At 47.1% G+C, this 20867-nt stretch overlaps 1 protein-coding gene across 3 annotated transcripts in view; it reads right to left on the reverse strand.

Annotated features, from left to right (window-relative positions):
• Positions 1-6902: 6902 nt before the first annotated feature.
• Positions 6903-20867, reverse strand: part of LOC116948149 (serine/threonine-protein kinase SIK2-like) — an 83413-nt gene continuing 69448 nt past the window's right edge. For 2 of the 3 annotated variants that reach the window (XM_032964558.2, XM_032964560.2), the window contains 4 exons: positions 20485-20618; positions 18716-18823; positions 16531-16625; positions 6903-15508 (listed from right to left, as the gene is read on the reverse strand). In XM_032964558.2, the coding sequence (XP_032820449.2) occupies positions 14512-15508; positions 16531-16625; positions 18716-18823; positions 20485-20618 (1334 nt within the window). In that variant the 3' untranslated portion in view covers positions 6903-14511. The remainder of the gene's footprint in view (positions 15509-16530; positions 16626-18715; positions 18824-20484; positions 20619-20867) is intronic. The other variant, XM_032964559.2, reaches the window with a different exon arrangement.

Below are 20867 nucleotides of genomic sequence, written 5' to 3' on the forward strand. Positions count from 1 at the left end.
TGCTTGTTAAAATAACGTCACGGGGTCTTCAACGCCAACTGTGAATCGCAGAGTGCGTATATATTTTTTTATGAATACGACTGCGGTATTAACCGAAGGGGGGCAGGGGCAGCCGGTGGGGTTTGAACCCCGAACCTCGGCAGCAAGTGGCAGACGTGCCACCACTCGGCCATGTCCCATTTCCAAATGCCCTTCGTGAAGACGAACAGAAGAAGTCTCCACTGAGCTGCTCAAACTTGATGCATCGCACCGATAAGTGGTGGCGATTTGATTCAATGGGAGTGAATATTACGTTTAATTTAATGGTGCTCTTGAACACGGAAACGAAATGACACAAAAAGAACCTAGACCCCTGGCCACCCTTGAAATTTGGTGCAAGAGAAACAATATTGACCACAATGTACCCTGCGTTCTTAAGTGGGTTGTGACTTTGAACGCCCATTGCACTTCAGCCTGCAATTTTCCACTGTCTCCTTGCCTTGATTGAGCGATGAGTATACACCATCAATGTCTGCCTGCTTATTTTTTCGATCTCGTCTGTAGTTCTTGCCTTTGCACTGTATTTGAACACTTTTCCTTCTTGAGTACCACAAATTTGCAGTCTCTCTAGAACTGTAATTTATATCCGTTGTTTCTTCCATGCTGTGTTGTTCGACTCTTTTTGTCCATTCCTGCGCCATGTCGGCCCATGTGTTAGCATGGAACGAGCATAGTGTTTGCGTTACATTTACACGAAAACATTTTTTTTATTCTTGGGCAAGTGATTTGATGCATGTGTATGTATTTATGTATGTTGAACTTCTTTCGCACCGTACGTAGCCAACCGTGCTAATCGGACAACTGAGTACAAAAAGCAGTTCTAAAGAATTGAGTTTTCAATCTAGATTTAAAACTGCGTAGTTCCAGTGGCTTCCTGACATCGGAAGGAAGGGCCTTCCAGACGGCCGCAGAAGCGCATCTGTACGCGCGCAATGCAGTGAATGGCTTTGTTCGATGGCTGGGCAAAAGCCGCCGCTGCAAAGATGACCAGAATTCGCGTGATTGTTTGTGCTCCTTGACGAGATCAGCAAGATTTTGATTTAAAGCTTTCGTGACTGCAGGGATTCATATTCTTGGTTCTTTCGGTAAAGTCACAGAGATCAGCAAAGTTTTGGGACATTCAGGTCATCGATGTATTGTCCTGGCCCTACATGCCAGCCGCCTTCCCTCCCATCCATTATGTTAGCCCTCATATTTTACAAGGCACGATCGATTGATTGGGCTTTTGAAAGTGGCTGTACACTCCTGTTTGGGGAGGCACCAAACAAACTTCATTTCACCTTTGCGGGTGATTAATCGTTAAAAGTTAAATGTGCAGGAGCACTGCCATTGCTCGGCACAGTGATTCACACCTCCCACCTCCCTGAGGTTTTGATTGTCACAATTCGATTTTTAAAAAATGTTTTTTGTTCATTTTTTTGTCCTTATGGTGAATGGAACAGTGGAGCGTCAAAACTAAAGTAAGGTGTTTAAGTTCACGAACGAATTGAAGATATATATTGGGGGGACACAACTATATAAAAAAAAATATCTATACAGTACCTCATATTCTATCTATGTGGCTTTACCGAAAGACCCATAAAATATATACCTCATTCTTTTGGTCTTTCGGTAAAGTCAAGTACATAGTAAGTTCAAAGAAAATGACAAAAATCTATGACGTTTCGATCGCAACACAAGCGGTCGAAACGTCGTAGTTTTTTGTTTATTTATTTGAACCTATCTACGGGACTTTACCGAAAGACCCAACGAATATGAATTCCTGCAGTCACGAAAGCTTTACGTCAAGATTTATCTATACCTCGTGCAGGTATTGAAGGTGCCCTAATGATAAAATATAATGGTGGACAAGAGCAGGTTGGAGTACTTTTGGAATTTGTAAATTAATCACTACAATCTAACTAAATTTGTGCCCGAAAAATAAAGTACGTGATCATTATACGTTACATGCTATGGCATCGGGGTCAGAGACATTGACACAATGGAACAAAAGGTGCAAAGTGTGCGAACCTGGCATGGAGAGGCGCATGCTTGGAAATAACACTGACAATAACATATTGAGACAACATGCACAAAATTTGAAAAAGAGGGGCTTGTAAGGGCGTGTCGTGAGAAGGAATGATGGCCGGTGGTTGAGACTAAAAGCATTGGCAGCCAAGGGAAGGAACTTGCCTGCGAGAACATCAGCTGTCAAAATGGTGTTTTGAAATCAGTTTCTGTGTACTGTGTGCGAGTTGGATCATTGCATTGCAAATCCATGCTTGCAGAGGCCCGCATCCAGCAGTGGAATGATCTCGGCTGATGACGGTAAATATAGTGTATATATAGTGGCTGCGGTGTTTACATCAACCAATCACGATATAACTTATATGAAGTTAAAATCATTGAATTTCAAAGCCTCGAATTTACTTGCACGGGTCCTTGACAGTCCACGAATAATAAAACGGCTCACAACTCACTGCCGCAACTTCTCATGCCGTGGCCGATGCTCGCATGCCACAACATCCGTGACCACAAATGACTTGTCATGTAGTTAAGTGAACGCATCCCCCTTGTTTGCCGGTACATTTCGTCGCACACAATTAAACGAATTTCCATTCAGTGGCTTTACACAATGTCATCTTTTAACAACGAGGCGGGGTAAGAATTGTTCTCCCCCCTCTTGCGCTTTGGGGCCGTCCATAAATGACGTCACGCACCTGGGGGGGGGGGGTCAGACATTTGTGGCGATGTGTGACGAGGGGGGGTTAGAGAAATGTGACGTCACATCAAAATGCGCAACTTTAAATAAATATAGACAACACGTTCTACTTATATTCTTGGTTCTTTCGGTAAAGTCACGTAGAAGGGAAACAATAAAATAATAAAAATCTAAAACAATAAAATTCTCACGACGTTTCGACTGCAACACAGGAAATCAAAATGGAAATATGGTTTTTGGGGGGGGGGCAGAGCTTTGTGACGTCATATTTGAGGGGGGGGGTCTGACTTTTTGTGACGCCGTGTGACGAGGCGGGGGGGGGGGGTCAAAAATCGCGTGACGTCATTTATGGACGGCCCCTTTGCGACTCGGGTCTCCCCAACAAAAACTACGCCCGCACCAAGCCTGACCGTGAGTTGTTGTTACCCGCGGTTACATGCAATGTGCTGTTGTGGGATAAAACATGAAAGGGACTTCTTGACTTAAAGCTTTCGTGACCTGCAGGAATTCATATTCTTTGGGTCTGCCTCAGCAGCTTTCCCCCTATTTTTTTTTACTCCTGATGACGATCGCTTGTGGTGTTGTGATCGAAACGTCGTAGTCTTTTTTGTTTTTTTTTATTTTCTTTGAACCTATCTACGTGAGTTTACCGAAAGACCCAAAGAATATGAAAGGGATTTGTTTGCTTGCCACACACAATACTTCTGGTGCCCGCACGCTGTAAATTAAAAAAAAGAATGCGCACTGAGTTTATAGCACTGACTAGTACAATATACACCGAACTTTTACGAGGTGGCTTAATGGTGAAAATGTTACTGCCTTGTGCTTGAAAGGTTTTTTTTTTGCCTACTGCCCGTGGTGAAGAAATGCTACACGTTGGCAAAGGCAGTGAAGGGGAAAGGTGAGATGTCTTAGAAACTGTCATTGATGACCATTCCTCAGCAGCTAACCCGCTACAAGGGGGAGAGCTCTGGCATAGCGGTTGGCATGCTACTATTAAGCGTGTCGATTTGACATAAATTTCAACTGGCCCTGAGTTCACCCCCCCCCCCCCCCACAACCCACTTCACCAACTCACTGACCAGCAGATTGAAGTATGGTCAAACAACACCCATGACTGAACTTCCTTTGCACCGTACGTAGCCAACCGTGCTAATCGGAGGAGCGGACTGCCACAGGGTGGGAATTTCATCCAGCAGTGGGTTGACAGGAAGCTGTAAATTATTATTATTATTATTATCATAGACTTTGCCATGCATATCCACACATTCTCACAGATTTATGCATTTGCCATCTGAAAAATAGACATTCATTTACAGCAATAGGCAGACTTCCCAGAAAGTTATTTGGGGCCCTGGACCAGTGCACTACCTTAGAATATATCCGAAGCCGTTGGGGTCATCCATCCACCCACCCACACTTACCCTTCTGAACTCCGTGACCTCAGTTGCAGCTGCCTACCCTGGCTGCTGAGTAATTGTAGCCCTGGAAAGCTGACTATGCAATGGATCCTAGTACATATTCTTTGGGTCTTTCAGGAAAATCACGTAGATAGGTTCAAAGAAAATAACAAAAAACTACGACGTTTCAATCACAACACATGCGGTCATCATCAGGTAAATGGGGTTAGCCTCTCAAGGCAAACTGTTTATAAAGGTTTAAAATGGGTGTAGCCCAAGTGTCAGCAGCATGGGCAGTGTAGCTAATGTTAATGTAAGGGAAGTTGCTGCTAGAGGTGATGGTAGTAGTGGGTAGTGATGGTGCTGGTGGTGGGCTTCCACCAATTAAAGGGCTGCCAGGTCTAAAATGGAAACATTACAGCCAGTTATGACTTAAACTGGTTGATAGCGTCCTTCCAATGATTGCTAAGTTTGTACCCATCTTCTCGGTTTGAAATTGTGTCTATGTCTTATGTTCACGAACACGGTCCGAGACATGTCGCTTAGTTTCCCCAATGTAACTACTGCCGCAGACACAACTTAGTTTGTAGATGCCGGGATATTGCATGTCAAAGATCACATCCTTCAAATATGGGATCAGATCTCGAATTTTCTGTACTGTGTTAAATCGAACCTGGATCTTGTGTTTGCTCATGATTTTGGAAATATTTTTGGTGACCCCCTTCTATGTATAGCAAGGTGATGGTTTTGATTGGTCCTCAGATGATTCTTTCCCAACGGTTGGGGTGATAGCTTTACAGATTGTGTGTCGTCTTGAGAGCTTGGTGTACGTGTTGCAGTTCACTGGCTCGGTGATGATGGTTGGAAATACATCGAGCTCTATAGTGTAGAGTTTTGATGAGGGAATTCTTCTGGGATGGATGGTGGTGGGAATCAGGTTTTAGGTAGGCATCCATATGGGTTGCTTTCCTGTAGACGGAGTGGCCCATTGAGCCATCTGGCCTCTTTTCGATTAAAACATCCAAGAATGGTAGCTTGCCATCCTTTTCCACCTCCATGGTGAATTTGATGGCTGGGTGTATGGAATTGATTTGGTTGAGGAATTGGTTCAGAGCTTGTCGGCCATGTGGCCAGATGACGAACGTGTCATCTATGTACCTTTACCACAAGGACGGACGTAGAGTGGATGCCTGGATGGCGTCTGTCTGAAAATTTTCCATGAAAACATTGGCTACCACCGGAGATCAGGGAGAACCCATTGGGGTACCTTCAACCTGTTTGTAGAATGTTCCATTCCAGGTGAAGTGTTGGTGAGGCAGTGTCTCACCAGGGCCGGTACATCAGCATTCAGTCCTCCTTGTTGGACCAAATCTTCAATGATTGCTATGGTGTCAGGCACATTAACTTTGGTAAACAAAAAAACTACATCGAAACTAACGAGCAAATCACCTGGAGATAATGAGATGTCCTTAATAAACGATACCAAGTGAGCTGAGGTAAGTACACGTGAGGCGGTCTTACTAGTGAATGGTTGTAAGGTCTCAAACAGAAATCGTGCCAGTTTGTAGGTGGGTGAGTCAATGGTGAGTGCTAGACTAGCCCTGAAGCTGTGCTCTTGCAAGGCCCTATGAGTACATTAGCCTTGGCCAGTGGCTGAGCTATTGCGTGTACTGAATGTTGAACTTCTTTGGCATCGTACGTAGCCAACCGTGCTAATCTGAAGTGTGGTGCGAGTGCAGTTGGTGCTATTGCACTGGTGGCCACGGGTAAGGAGGGGGCCCAGGCACTAGGCAAGGGCTTGGAGTGGGAAATTGGTCAGAAAACCCCATTTTTCATTATTTGCACCAGGGCCCTTGCCAACCGATGCTACGCTAACCTTGGCCAACACAGACCTCCCGACACAATGCTTAATCTGGGTCTGATTATAATCGAATGGAGAAGAAGCCGATAGCAGCAATGGTACTTTAAAGTTGAACGTGAGGTTAGCTTTTGTTGCCATGAATTTACTGGTTTGTTTTGTTTTCCTCTCAACATAAATCAGCAATTCAAAAGCAGTGAAATCTGTAGGTGGCTTTCACGGGTGAATAAGCGTCTCAGAAAACCTCTGGGAACCGGTCATTGAAGCCTTCACATTTTCATTTGTGTTATGAGGCCCTGACACGCAAGCGTCAATACCCCTGTGTCTATTGACACAAGAATAAAAAGCAAACTCTTTTTGTTCGCGAATGAATGTGAAGTTCACCAATATACAATGTGTGCGTGCGTCATAAGCTGTCAAAACCCAGCGCATGGCAAGTGACGCTGAAAGTATTTGACTTCTTTCTGCCGACCTTTAAGAAATGTAGCCTTATTTGTCAAACATCGCATGCGGTCATGTGAATCTCTTACCACCGATCAATATATTTAAAAAAATGTTTTAGCGAAGCTGTGGGGTGTTACCTTTTTTGTGCAAGGCAACTATAACCCTCTTGGGGGGTGGAGGGTGGCACAAGTGGTTAGCCGCACTATGAACACGTGTGTCTGGAATTTTGATTCCCAGCCATGGCTAACGTTAGAGGCGAGTGATATTTAAATCAATTCTGGGCCCCATCCTCCCTTCACCAGCCTTCAATGATCATCACGGTGAAGTATGCTAAAATAAAAACTATGACCAGCACGTTATAGAGAGGCCTTCATCCAGCAGTCGACTGACAAAGGGTTGTACATTATTATTAATGGGGGGTATTTTCACATTATTTGCGAAGCAATGATAAACGCATCTGAAAATTCGTAAGCCTTTATTGATGGCAAAACAACCGGCTTTATTGATGGCAAAACAACCGGCTTTGATCTTCGAAACATTGAAAGCCAAAAAGGTGACCTTGTTCATCTTGATGACTTTGATGTGCCTTTGAGTCCCATTAGGTTTGAATACTTGTGTTTTTTATGTACCTTGTGAGTTAGACACTCGCCGACTATGGCTTAAAACAAGAACATGAAAAGGGAATCTTATACTGTGTCTAATAAAAAAAACACACAGAAGAATGCATAACACATTCAGTCAAATGGGTCTGATTAAACTGTTGGAAAACAAGGTATATAATTTCAACGCCCAGGCAATTTAAGTATACGCAAAGTTGGACCCAAAAGGCTCTTTGCACATTGCCACATTTATTGACGTCAGCATTTAAATAACTAGCGCTTTAACAAAACAAAAACCAAGGTAACAACAGAAAGAGACCATCTGCAACTGCACAAGAGCAATACACTACCCCCCAGAGCACAAATCCTCCCCATCACAGGATCTTTGCTCACGGATAAAGATAACAGAATGATGCACTGAAGTTAACAGCATTCGACTAAATGCTACATAGGTCAGTCATGGAATTTTTTTTAAACAAATTGTCACAGTGAGGTTTTTTTTTTACTGAAATCTCGAAGATATATTTTATCTATTTGAATATGCCCTGCGATACGCTTGTGCGCAGTTTTCCAACTGCGTACAGTTCAACTCAAAGCATAAGCGGAATGTCAATATGAAAGTAGACAAAGAGAGCGTGGTTTACAACACCATCTCATTGTTTCAGATTCAAAAAAAATGTGGCGGTTACAAATTAATAACGATGGAAACTGGTCTAAAATAAAACTCATCATGTGTGCCATTTCGATTTTTTTCCCCGTATATTAAATTTGTGTGGGGGGCGGGGGACATTGCACCGTTAAGTAAGAAGAATGAGGCTAATAGATTAACTTGCCGATGTTTTTTTTCCATTAGAAAGATAATGGGGAGGCAAGTTGAAGTTGAGCACCTTGTGCGTTACGCCTCGGCCACATGGGTGGGAACTTTAGCCCCGAAGTTCAAAGTCAATAATCAAATGAATAAACGCCATCTCGTCTTTCTACCCAAAAGGTGGTGTCGGAGGCAAGCCAGCGACGTTTTAATTGAAATAATTCTCATCACCCACCACCCCGCCTCCACTTTCCCTCGGTCAGAGCGGATATTTAACAAATACAATAACGACGCCGTGAGGAATACAATATGCTCAACGTAAATGCGGCACAGGTAGAATAAACACATTGCGACAGTTTCACTGCGTTTATTAAAACCTCATCCACTTTAGCAAGGACAAACGTGCGAGTGAATGCTCGGATGATTCGTTTGTAAAAAAAACAATTCAACAAATTGCTCAGGGCCTTTTGGTTTTATATCGTTTTATTTGTTTGTATTAACGTCATTAATAGTAACATTTAAACTCAGTTTTTTTTGGAAATACTTTCATAAACAATATTGCTGAACGGTCTTGATTATTGCAAGCAAAGTGCACCAATGTGCATGCACAAATTGCTTGTATTGCCTTTCTACATACTTTACAGTCATATTTCACCTCGACATAGATATTTCAATACATAAATTAATTTACCCTCGCGTTATTTGTACTTTTTTTTACAACACCTTAAGTATAGGATGCGTTTAACAAGAAGCAATGCTGCGGTGACCAAATAAAAGAGATTACATTTCCAACGGATCAGATGTTTGCAATGTGGAGGCTCTGTCTACATGACCATTTGCAAAATACGTGAAGCAAATGTAACCCTTCATATACCCCCAGACTTGGAGTGCCCTCATAGCCGCCGTAAAGTAGCGAGACCCTTCCTGCAATCAATGCGGAAACAAATATTTTAAATATGAATTCGTATAAGAAAATTATCATCATTACGAGTGCTACTACGGTACTTTATTGAGCATATAAAATGTTGAATTGTCCTCTATTGGTCAGAAGCAAGCCAAACATTTAGTTTGCTTATGATTAAATGTACGACGAGAACAGTGCGGTTACTTTATAGGCCGTCGTATGTCAAATGCACCAGATTCCGGGTTTGAAAGACAAGGCAATGACACCGTTAACGGAGAGCCGCGTTGCCTTTGCGCGAGTGACACAGAGTCATGCCGCCATACGGCTCACAAATAATCTTTGAATATGCTGATACAGCAAAATAAGAGCCTTCAATGGCACCCAAAACGAACAAAAGCCTTCACCCGCGGGTTTCTTCTGAAAGTGGATTTCCTGGTTGGTAGTGCGGTAATTTCACCCTGCACGTGACACTGACGTCCGCTTAACAAAAATACCAAAGTCCAATCGTGTCGTTGACCAGGATGGTTGTGAATTGCTTCGTAATTTTATTCATAAAATAAATGTTATCAATTTAACTCGATGAAAAATACATTTTCCATCACCGGTTTTTTAAGTCATATATAAGAATAGGTAAAGTGGTTTGCTCTTTGGAGAAATTGTGCTACTGATTACTGGCTCTTCAACTATGTGACACATTACTTGATGTAATTGCAGTTCGTGTACATTAAATAGAAATACAGTACTCAGAATAGGGACTAATCTCTCTCTTTCACAGATTCAATGTTTTGGCCAACGGAAGGCTCTCAAAGGCCACCAGCTAAAACATCGAATCTATTTCCTTGTCGTCAAGAGCAACATTCCCGGCTTAATCACCCTGCCGTGCAATTGGTAGGACAGAAATGGCGACCGTTACAATGCTCGATGTTATAAAACTAAACAATGTTACAATGTTTATTTTACCAGGTAAGGCCCACTGAGCTACATAGCTCTTTTTCAGAAGTGACCTGGCCGCAAACGATATCTCAACGAGGTGGCTGATCGATGTGGAAATGTATCGCAGCCAAATACTCTTAACGCATGTTTCTAAATGCAGAGGGAAAAATCCACGCGACCACGGGGAGACCACGCACACTCAAAATATACAGGCGTCAGGGTCGGGATCAAACCTACGACCTCCTGTATACCTGGCGAGGTAGTTAACATCTCGCCAAAGAGATATTGACACGTCCTATCGCGTACCAATACACCGCGTGCACATGCAACGCTGGCCACGGGAGGTACTGCGCCGTCCAGCGCTGCAAAAGCGTGCGCGTTCCACCAAAGGTGTACGCTACTGTTTGGACCTTGAGCAGAACTTTAGGCATGTGGGAAGGGAGAACTTGGCTGGATCGGTGAGAGCAAATACGTCCGCATTTACAAAGTTAAGCCCGGTGCACATTCGATCGACACCTGCTCGCGAAGGGCACTGGGCAACGTGATTCTTGGATCGTGAGCAAAAGTCGCTCGGCACGGTCGAAAGCCGGCTTCAAAGTGGTAACACATTGGTTGCACAAGGCTGATCCCTGCGCACGTTCGGCAAGAGTGGAGAAATGGTCTATTCATAAGCAATACGGCCGGCAATGACAAGCGTCTCGTGTTACCGCAGTGACGCGTTTTACCGTCGGCTCTCATCGTGTTTCCCGTGGGGGTCCCATCGTTCTGGCTTGCTGAAGTGCGAAGCCCACGAACGGTCCCCCCCCCCTCCCCCCCCGTTCGTTCCGGTGATGCGTTGTTCAACTTACAGGCGAACCGGACTCACTCGCTGTTGGCGGCACGAGATGCCCCCAAATATGAACGGGGGGGGGGGGGTAAGGGGGGGCTTCTTCTGAGCCTCCGCGCGCAAGGCACGACGAACGAAGCGGCAGAAGACCGCTGCTGTGGCCATCTCACCCGCAAATTAGCAAAGGACAGCATTGGCATGGCTCCGGCAGGTGGAGTGGGGGGGGGATCAACAAGACCCACTCTGCAGGTCGCTTGCGGCTGCCTGCAAGGGGCCAACGGGTGGCCGAGATGGAATTTTTCTCAGTTTGTGACGTTAAGCGTGGACTGATCCGATGTGAAAACCGTGGTAAAATAACCCTCACGCTTTTGACGTAACAAGTAGGCATGTTTCGCCTATCCTGTGCTGCTGTCTTAACAAGTCAGGCTAAATAAAGTACCTATATTAAAATAGGCAGCTCTTCCCCCTGATTGTGCAAGTGACTTCTTCATCTCATACAAACAATACTATCACTTATATTACAGTTTTTGTAATATGTATAATTGTTGTTAGTCTGTACAGCAAAAGTACCAAAAATTTACAGTTAAAATTAACACACAAGCAACATAAAAAGGCATGAACCACTGGAGCGAAAAGTTATTATTATCAGACCGACGTGCCTGAAACGGAGGCAAAACAATAAATTTAATGTTAAATATAAATGTACACATTCAATGAAAGCAGTGCATTAAGCTTATTACTGTTATTATTATTGAAGAAACACACAAAATTTAACCACCCTCTGAATAAACATAAAACACCGCCTGATTTTACAGTTATACATTCGCATTTCTTTTCAAGTTGATAAAACATTGTGGAATTTAGCACAAACCAAAGGACACAATAGGCAATTATATAATATCGATGTCATTCGCAAATATTTTAAAGTTGCTTTTTTTTCTCGAGCACGCTCTTCAATAACACCGTATTCCACTGACACCAATTATGAATATTGTAATATCATTATTATTATTAATAATTGCACAACACTTAACAGAGAAAAATTACCACTGTTGATCTAAATATCGCTGCGGTGGGGGGGGACATGAGTTGGTGCTTAAAGATGCATTTGAGTTTACCTGAATGCGCAAAACAACCCAGATGCGTTTAACGAAGTACCAAGCCAATGGCAAAAGAAAGCCACCAACATCCTGGAGAATGATCATTGAAAAGGGCTCACAATTTAAATGTCCCATACAACATTGTCCCTTCCCGATGTTCCGCGCTTGGCTCAGTGATGCCAAATTGATTTTAAAAACTGTGCCAAGAAAAAAATTGTCGTGAGCTGGGGGGGGGGGGGGCACCATGGGAGCATCGTGCGTCTTTGCGCATTTAAGCAGCTGCAGCAGTCCCCCCCCCCCCTGGAGGTAAGACAGCCCCACGGCAGGAAACAAAACATGGAGGGATTGCCTCAATCGAGCGACGGTCCGGCTTCCCCCGATGGGGTCATTCACTATTACAAACGAGCTCGGGTGAGCTCGTGGACCAATTTTTTTTAAAAACCGTAATGTGTAAAAAAAGAAAACCCCCCACCATATATTTCAATGTTGAGACACACTATTTTAACGTTACTGTGACTCGACATTTTACTCAAATTTTTGACAACCACATTTGCCTGTCGGCCCTATGCATGTGCTCACGGAGGGGCCAACTTTCCCTGGCATCGCGGGCTCGACGCGTCCCTGTGTTCCATCCGATGCCAGCGACCAAAATCGACGACTTCCCTCCCTCGACTGCCCCCAATTTAATCAACCAGGGTAACCTGCTGCATACGGTCGGGGGGGGGGGGGCTGGTTGCAGCACTGCTCCGCGACTCAAAGCGCGGCGCCGACAACTGCAGGGGAGAACGAACGTGAACGTCTCTTTTTGGGCGACCCCAAGTGAACACGTCGCCCCTCGGTTACTGGAAGCTCTGGGGGCTCACAGGGAGCTGCCCGGGGGCAGCTGCAGCTGGGTCTTCTCGTGGCTCCTTTCCTCTCCAGCCGGGTCACGGCGTTTAATTTTCCCATGCTCACGGGTCACCGCCACGACGCGGTGACGTAGCCACAGGGTGGTAGGGGAAGGTGCGAACAGCGCTAGAACCCAGGTGCCGGGCTGTGAAGAGGTAGGGATTGGACAGTGGGGTGCCCCCCCCGCTCCCCCCCCCGCATTTAATTACTTGCACCAGATTCCCACGGCAACCGACGATACGCCACTGTAACGATGCATCATCATGCCAAAGGCGTGGGTCTTCTGTGCAGCAAAACAACGATCCTATTGCATCGCCCCCACAGTTGAAAAGTCACGCGTTTCACAGTCATTTGATGATAGTCAGCAACCAATCAAACACTATTTTTTTTGTACGTAACACTGAAGCCCGTCTTAAATGCTAGATATTCAGATGTCACCACGCTGATGTATGTACGCATGTACTGCTTACATTAAAAGAAAATGATTGATGTGTTTTTTAAAACATTAAAGTTTAAGAATGACCACAAAAATAAGTTGTTCCATGGTGACGAAGAATGATAGCACATCAGCCGGATGCCACTTTTGACATATTAGTTCGTCGTAAGCAGCCAGCCAGCGGTTTCATTGTTCGAACGTTTGTCAAACGCACAGCTGTTGTTATATTTTTTTCTATAGTCTTCTTGACAAGAGAACTCACAAGCTATATATATAAAATAAAAAAAAAACGGGTGGGTAGGTGGGTGGAGGGGCGGGGAGAACACGCACATTTTGAGGATGTGCCCTAAAACGCTTGGTTCCCGTGTACCATTCACAGCCCTTCGTTTTGTACTGGACGCCCCGTACAGATCGCACCACTGCGATCCGTACTCAAACGCGCAACTCCAATGCCCCCCTGGACACTCGGAGGGCAGAGGGCGCCATCGGGCATCATTCATCCTCAAGCCAAATCGGCCGATCGCTTCCTTGACCACGTTCTTTGCGGCCATCGCCGTTTCACCTTAGCAGCTCCCCCACCCCCTCTCTACTTCTCCCCAGATGTGCCCGGAGCGAGGAGCAGCTACAACGAGAAATCATCTCGCGTTGCCACCCCCCCCCCCTCCCCACTTTGGGAACGAGCTCGCCCCACCCCCCCCCCCCCACCCTCTTCTCCTGGCCCTATTAAATTCCTTCCTCAATTTAAGATATCCCTTTTGCCGCAGCTATTATTCACCAAGGTCCTCCGTGGTGGGTCATTCTTGTCAAACAGCTTAAGGCCGAAATGTTTCTTACGCACGTAAACAATTAAAATAAAAACAAATCTAAAGCTTGGAAGCATTCGCGTAACCTGTTAAAAGCTATAATTTTAGACCTGTGGTTGTGTGCTTGGCCCGCAAGAGGCAATGTCCTGTTTCATGTTCGTAATAATTTCATCCGTATTTGGTGCTTTTCAGTTTGAAGGAGCAGCAGCAGCAGCAGCAGCAGGATGTTGATGTTGCTTTTGTTGAGAATCCAGACGGCCGTCTACGTCCAAATGCCTGAATCTTTACGCCCACAGCCCTTCCCGTCGGGCTGCCCGCCCACGCGGCGACAATCCTTCGCACTGCCACCGGCGGCGTTGTTATTCCACCCTCGGTCGATCCGCCGGGCCCAGTGTTCAGGCAGCCAGACTGGTGCACACATGCTGGACCGTTCGCCGACCCGGCTTGCATCTCGTCCGTCTCTCTGCCGGCGCGCGTCGCCCACGGAACTTCACGGGAATTCGCAAATTACCTTATTTGGTGGAAACAAACTGACGGGAAAGCGTCCGGGTTGGGGAAGAGGCTCTCCCCGTCTGAAACGCTTCCCCTCATCGAACGCAGACATTCCCAAACAAAATGCTGTCGGGCGTAGCGACAAACTGTCACCGGCGCGCGCAGTATCGCTGCAACGCGGCACCGCCACGAGGCGCGCCAACAAAGAGTCTCTCCCGGGCTTTCGTTCCACCTCCGCTTCCCTCGCGGTGAGGGCGGGGGGGGGTGGGGTGGGTGGCAGTCACCAGCAGCCAGCGAGCACCGTCGACTGATTCTCCGTCGCCTCCATCATCTCGCAGCCCAGCAGCTCGAGCTCCTCTCCGGCGGCACCGGCGTCACGGTACGTCACCCGCCCCGGCCTCTCTCCGCCGTCCAGGAGGAGGCCCCGCTCACCGCCGCCAGCGCCGCCCGCCGGCACCGCGAAGGGCTGCCCTCCCTGCAGGAAGTCGCGCGCGAAGCGGCACTGCTCGAGGTACGTGGCGCCGTCGGCGCGGGGGCCCTCGCCTGCGCCGGGCTCGTACGGCGCCGGCGCTTGCGGCCGCAGATCCTGCCCGTCGGCGCCCACCTGCAGCAGGTGCAGCTGGTACTGCTGCTGCCCATGCAGCTGCGCCTGCAGGAGCTCGTCGCAGCTGGAAGGGCGGCTAAACGTCACGTGAGCCTCCGCCCCTGATGTGAAAGCCTGCGGCCCGCGCTGCAGCTGATGCGCGTACAGCTGCTGCTGCTGCTGTTGCTGCTGCTGCTGTTGCTGCTGTTGCTGTAGCTGCAACTGGGAAGCCTGGCTGCTCTGCTGCAGGTGATGCGAGTAGTGCTGCGGGTGTCCGTACACCTGCTCAGGTTGCTGAAGCGACTGCTGTTGCTGCTGCTGCTGCTGTTGCTGCAAGTGGAAGTGCTGCGGGAGCATTGCATGCGCGTCACTGCCCTGCTGAGCTGTCGCGTACTGGCCTCCTTGGTTCTCCTGCAGCTGCATTTGGTGCAGGTGGCTGTGCAGGCTGTGTGTCGGAATGTCCTGGTGAGGCAGCAGGTGCGAGGGCTGCTGTTGCTGCTGCTGTTGCTGCTGCTGTTGCTGCTGCTGCTGCTGCGACTGCTGCTGCTGCTGCTGCTGTTGGGTCAGGATTTGGCACTGCTGCTGGTTGCGCAGTCCGCTCGAAGGCTGAGGGTAGGGCCCATCGCTCAGGTGCAGCTGCTTGAAGTGCGTCTGCACGGACAGCCGCTGCAGCTGCATGCGCTTCTGGTAGAGTCTGTGATGGGGAAAGACGGCACCACGTGATGAATGTATGCACAGAGCCAACCGCTGCTACTAGCATGCGTAAACCACGGCAGGCTATTTGGCACAATTACGTGACCATGCAGAAAACCTCCAATCATGACAATTTAACGCAATCATTCCTTTTAAGAAGTCACCCGCTTCCCTAATCATTGCTCTCCTGGGAGAGTGCAAGACTGACAAACTTGGACATCACGTTCATCTTATTTTTATTTTGAGTTCTGTTTGGTTACATTGTTCCTCCCCACTCCCCTCCCCCCCCCCCCTTTAAATACACTGCTCCCGATCGTTACCTCTACCACAGTAGGGTATATTATGCCCTGACCTGTTATAAGCCACACGCTGTTTCTACCCCTCCTTTTGACATTCCCCACTTGTTGTTCTGGGCTCTTGAATGACAATAAAAAATGCTTACAAAAAAACAAACAAGGTGTCTGCTTCCCAGCCACGATTTCTGAACCGTTCTAGGGCCTCCTCCTCCTCCTGCCTGGCATCAACTCACACTGGCGAAGTACGGTTAACCAATCCTCACGATCGACACTGCATGGGGAGACATTCATGCCCGAGACAAATGGCTGTAAATTATTGTTGTTGCTGTTATTATTATGGGTGGATAGAGACGGAGTGATTTAAGAAACCTCTAGATTGCAAATCCAGTGGGCTCATAATTACCCCATGGCAGCATCAAAGTGGATGGCATGCTCTGATTGCTCTCCAGAGGTACTCCTGGCTGGCGAAGGGATAGACTTCAACCACTCAGTGCAAGTGAACTGACAGCAAGAAGCTAACCAGCGTCGTATATTACCTTCGAAATTTGCGTGCTATCGGAACACGTTTTGATTTCATTGGTGTCGCAATCTCAATGCAAATTGAAATTCTCATTCTGTGCGAATAAAAACAACGATTCAAAACATGCATGTCACACGAGAAGCTGGATAAACTGCATTGTTTGTGGCAAAAAAAAGTAAGCACGGAGACATTTAAAATAGAATTGACCTGTGCTCTTGCAGCTGCTGTTGCAAGCCCTTGGTGTGCAAGTCCTTTCCATATACGACGTATCCATTCCGGGTTTTGCACCCCATTCCCTGGGTCTGGAGATGGTTACACACATGCGCAGAGTGAACAGTGGTCAGGACCCAGGCCATTAACAAGACGCGATTCCTCGTCACGTAGAACAGGGGTCGCAAGTAAAGCGGTGGCAGCATTTGCCAGCGTTTACCCGTCGATCCCGCACATCCTTTCCCGGCCAGTGGCGGGCACAAAGCGAGACAGGGCCAGAGCACGACCCAGGGAAACCAGAGTCTCGCTTGTGATCAGCCAACCAAGCCTCGCTTTTCCTAAAGGTTTCGGGGCTCGGTCTAACCGAGCGGCAGCTGTGAACTCCGAAATCCCCGCCGACTGACGATGGCCCGGTGCTGGGAGAATCAGATTCACGTTGGCCCAGAGGCGCGGTCGTCCCTGTTCCCCTGTTTCCGTTTTTGCGATTTTGTCTGACGATTGTTACCAATTGTGTCCCCTTGTTGGCCACCGATAGGGCCCAAGACAAAATAGGGTTAATTTAGCGTTTACGCTGTTACATTGACAACATAGTAAAGTTCATCGTCGTGCTGTATTATGCTCGAGTGTCTATGTTTGACCAGCGTGGTGAAAGTACGGTCACTTAACCCCCATGACAACACAAGTCATTGGGAGGTCTTCATCCAGCAGGGGATCAACAATAGGGCTGTACCATGCACGTGGTGTTTAGAGAGAGAGAGAGGGGACCACTCTGAGTTTGTTGTAATCCTCCACGTTTGTAAAGTAGGAATGACATTCAAGTGAAATCCACAAAGCGGCATTGAATCAATTGTGTACAGTTCACGGGATGGTATGGCTCAACAGCTGTGGCACAAACTCATAATAACCACAATCGCGTGACTGGCCGGCATGCGTTCTGCAGGAAACATAACCAGTACCACACATGTAAATTCAGGGGTGAGTATTGGATACAAAAAACATTTGCATTCAGGGATTTTCAGATTCATGAGGACGATTTCGAATCCGTTTTGGGGGGAATTTCAGTCTCGGATGGTTCACGTGACGTAGCAATTTTAGGCATCTTTGTGCTAACAAATGTGATTTCACGCGATGCTACTTTCTGGGAGAAAAACGCGAAGTTGACTTTAAATGCGGCGGATAATCCTATATTTCCATATGTAGGCCTGATTTTTGGATTTTATTAGATTAATCTTAAAACTGTGAACAGATCCCTAACATATACACGCACACACATATATAGCGATTGCATTTCAGAAATACAAACAAGATGAGGTCCTGATTTAAAGCTTTCGTGACTGCAGGGATTCATATTCTTGGTTCTTTTGGTAAAGTCACGTAGAAGGGAAACAATAAAAAAAATTATTGCTGTGGTTTTCACACCTGATGATGATTGCTTGTGTTGCAGTCGAAACGTCGTGAGAATTGTTTTATATTTTTATTATTTTATTGTTTCCCTTCTACGTGGTGACTTTACCGAAAGAACCAAGAATATAAGATGAGGTCCATCATATTAACATGAAGTATACAATTAACTTGGGTCATTCAGTGGCATCGCATTCAACAGCATTCAGCCTGAGAAGCCCGGCCCCAAAATGTGAAGTGGGGGAGTTTCTTCCACGCGGTGTTCACATTCACCGCTGAATCATAAACACTCGGCAATTTGTAATCATCAGCAAATTAATCATTTTTAAATTCTAGGTGTGTCAATCAGGTCGGTGTTATTCCCAGATATGACTGCGGCTGACCATTGATTAGTAACTGTGGCTCAACACTGATAGATTGATATTGCTGTGGGTACAATGTTCATACTAATTTTAGCTTATCTCATTGAAGCAAGGAAACGGCCTTATTGTAAACCTCAGAATGAGGAGATCCAATGATTGAAACGCTTACGAAATACTTAACGAATCAGACAAGCAATCCAACCAGGACCCTGCACGCTCACCACTGCGCCACCGCAGCTACTCCCCCCCCCAGTTCACATCGCCACATTTATATATTTATTCTGTGGTGCAACGAGAGAGAGGGAGCACGAGTCAGCCCATGGAAACACGATTTTGCTGCTGTAAAAGGCACAGGGCTTGAATCAGGAAGCGGCGGGGTGCGGAGGGAGGGGAGCGAGGGGGTTGGTTGGTAGGCTGACCTGGGAATGTGTAGGCAAGCCGTAGGCGTCAAGGCTCTGCCGGCGAAGGAGGAGATGCGGGTGATAGGAACCGGGGAACCCCAAAGAAGCATGCTGCATGCCACCATCCTTCAACACCACCACCACCAGCGGCAAACAAAACCAAAGCAAACGGAGGGGAATGTACAGGCGTTGTCGTGTTGTGTTTGAATGCGAGATGTGGATGTGTTCAAGTCGACCGGAAGAAAGAAGAGATTTTTACAATTAATAAAAAAATATATCGAACGTCCGCTTAATTTTGAACCAACAATTATGAAATAAAAAGCATCGAGTGGAAGGCTGTGTTATCTGAAATAAAAAGACCTTGTCCCCGGCTATAATGGCTCCTGATTGCCCAAATTTCCAACGGGCAAAAATTGGCCTGCAGATGACGAACGAGGAAGATGCAAAAAAAGCGTCGCTTAAATCGTGCTGAACGCCGTTAACGCCAGGCTCCTGCATAACAGTGCGCCTACTACATGGCTTTCCAGTAAACACGTCTTCCACATTTTTGCATTTATTTCCTGTGGCGAAGGGTTTTAAGCGTTGGCAGGACCCCGCTTCTTCGCAAGATCGTCCTACGGGGGCATTCAATTTAAGCCGATGAAAACGCGCGCGTTAATATGTTTTCCTTTGTCGGTCATCATTATTATTTTTCTCTCACTCTCTCAACGGCAGATGTTCACGCGGCACTTCATCCTCATGCTGTGGCACAAAATGTCCCTGTTCGGTTGCTAGGCGCGCTGATGGGACGGGTGGGGGCGGAGGGGACTCACGGTAGGGAAAGGTTTGGGAGAGGGGGGCGTTTGGGTGTAGGCAGTGGGGGTGTAGGGGCAGGGGGGTGCGGTGGTGGTGGGCAGGGAGAGGGGGGAGCAGCGGGGAGGGTGGGGGGGGGCGATGTGCTTGAGCTGGGGTGAACCCACAGGCACGGCTGATGCTGTCATCTCCCGGGAAACGGCCGCAGGTCGTGCTGTGCTTGCTCCCGAGTCGTGACTAACGTTGTTTAAAGGACATTGGCAGGGTCGCCGGGGGTCGCTTCAAAGGCTTGTAAAGGCGAGCGTGGGAGGGACACTGCCCGGTGTTTACATCCTGTTTACGTCCCTCCGTATTTTCGACGCTTTAGATGTCGATTTTAAGCCCTCCTTTTGAATTCCACCGTTCTTATCTTTCTTTTTAAGATCGCGTATGCTTGCATCCATGATGTTATCGGCATTGTTTACGGCCCAGGGTGGACAATTTAACCCCGCAGATTTGTATTATAATGTTCATTCTAATAGGGCTGCTTTTTTTTAAATCGTGCATCGTGTTTGTTACTGAAACGTATTCTTTCAATCCCACGAAACGCAACATCAGAGTACAATGAGCAAATGAATCTGTTCAAAGATGCTACAGCATGAAGTCATAAACATACACACACACATACACGCACAGCGATACTATTTGGTTAAGTCCCCCTTTGACAACCCAACATTTCAAAGGCGTCAACATGTTGTGTACGAGGCCAATGACCACCAACAATGTATGCGTCGTATATGGAAAGGACTTACACACAAAAGGCTTGCAGCAGCAGCTGCAAGAGCACCGGTCAATTCTATTTATTTTGCCACGAAACAATACGCAGCCTCCGCTTTGCATCCGCACGTCCACTGGCGGGATTTTTTTTCTGCTCACGAGCGAAACATTGACCGTGCCACGCCTTGGCCACGCGTGTGCGTGTGCCCGACGACAATCGCCACAGCCCGTTCGATTACCTGGCCAACCTGCCAGCACAGGCCGGAGCCCTCGGGCTGGCCCATCTCCTCCACCTCGGCCTCGTGTTTGTTGAGCTCCAGGATGCCGGGCGCTCGGGCCAGGCTGCTCACGTGCTGCCTGAAGGCCACTACGCCTGCCGGGGGAAAATGCAGGTCAACCAACCACGCCGAGCCACTCGGCAGCTATCTGGCGGGAAGTTACGATCGATCGACCGACTGGGCAGGAGCGGCGCAGGCAGCTCACACCATTGACATCGTCGTCGTCATCATCATCATCATCGTCGTCGTTATCATTGTCGTCGTCAATCTTGCAATGATCTTCATTATCCTCATCATCATCATCATTATTATCACCATCATCGTCGTTATGACTGTCGTAATTA

Source organism: Petromyzon marinus, chromosome 32 (assembly GCF_048934315.1).
Source record: "Petromyzon marinus isolate PM22_M1 ecotype Great Lakes invasive population chromosome 32, UKy_Petmar_22M1.pri1.0, whole genome shotgun sequence".
NCBI lineage: Eukaryota > Metazoa > Chordata > Hyperoartia > Petromyzontiformes > Petromyzontidae > Petromyzon > Petromyzon marinus.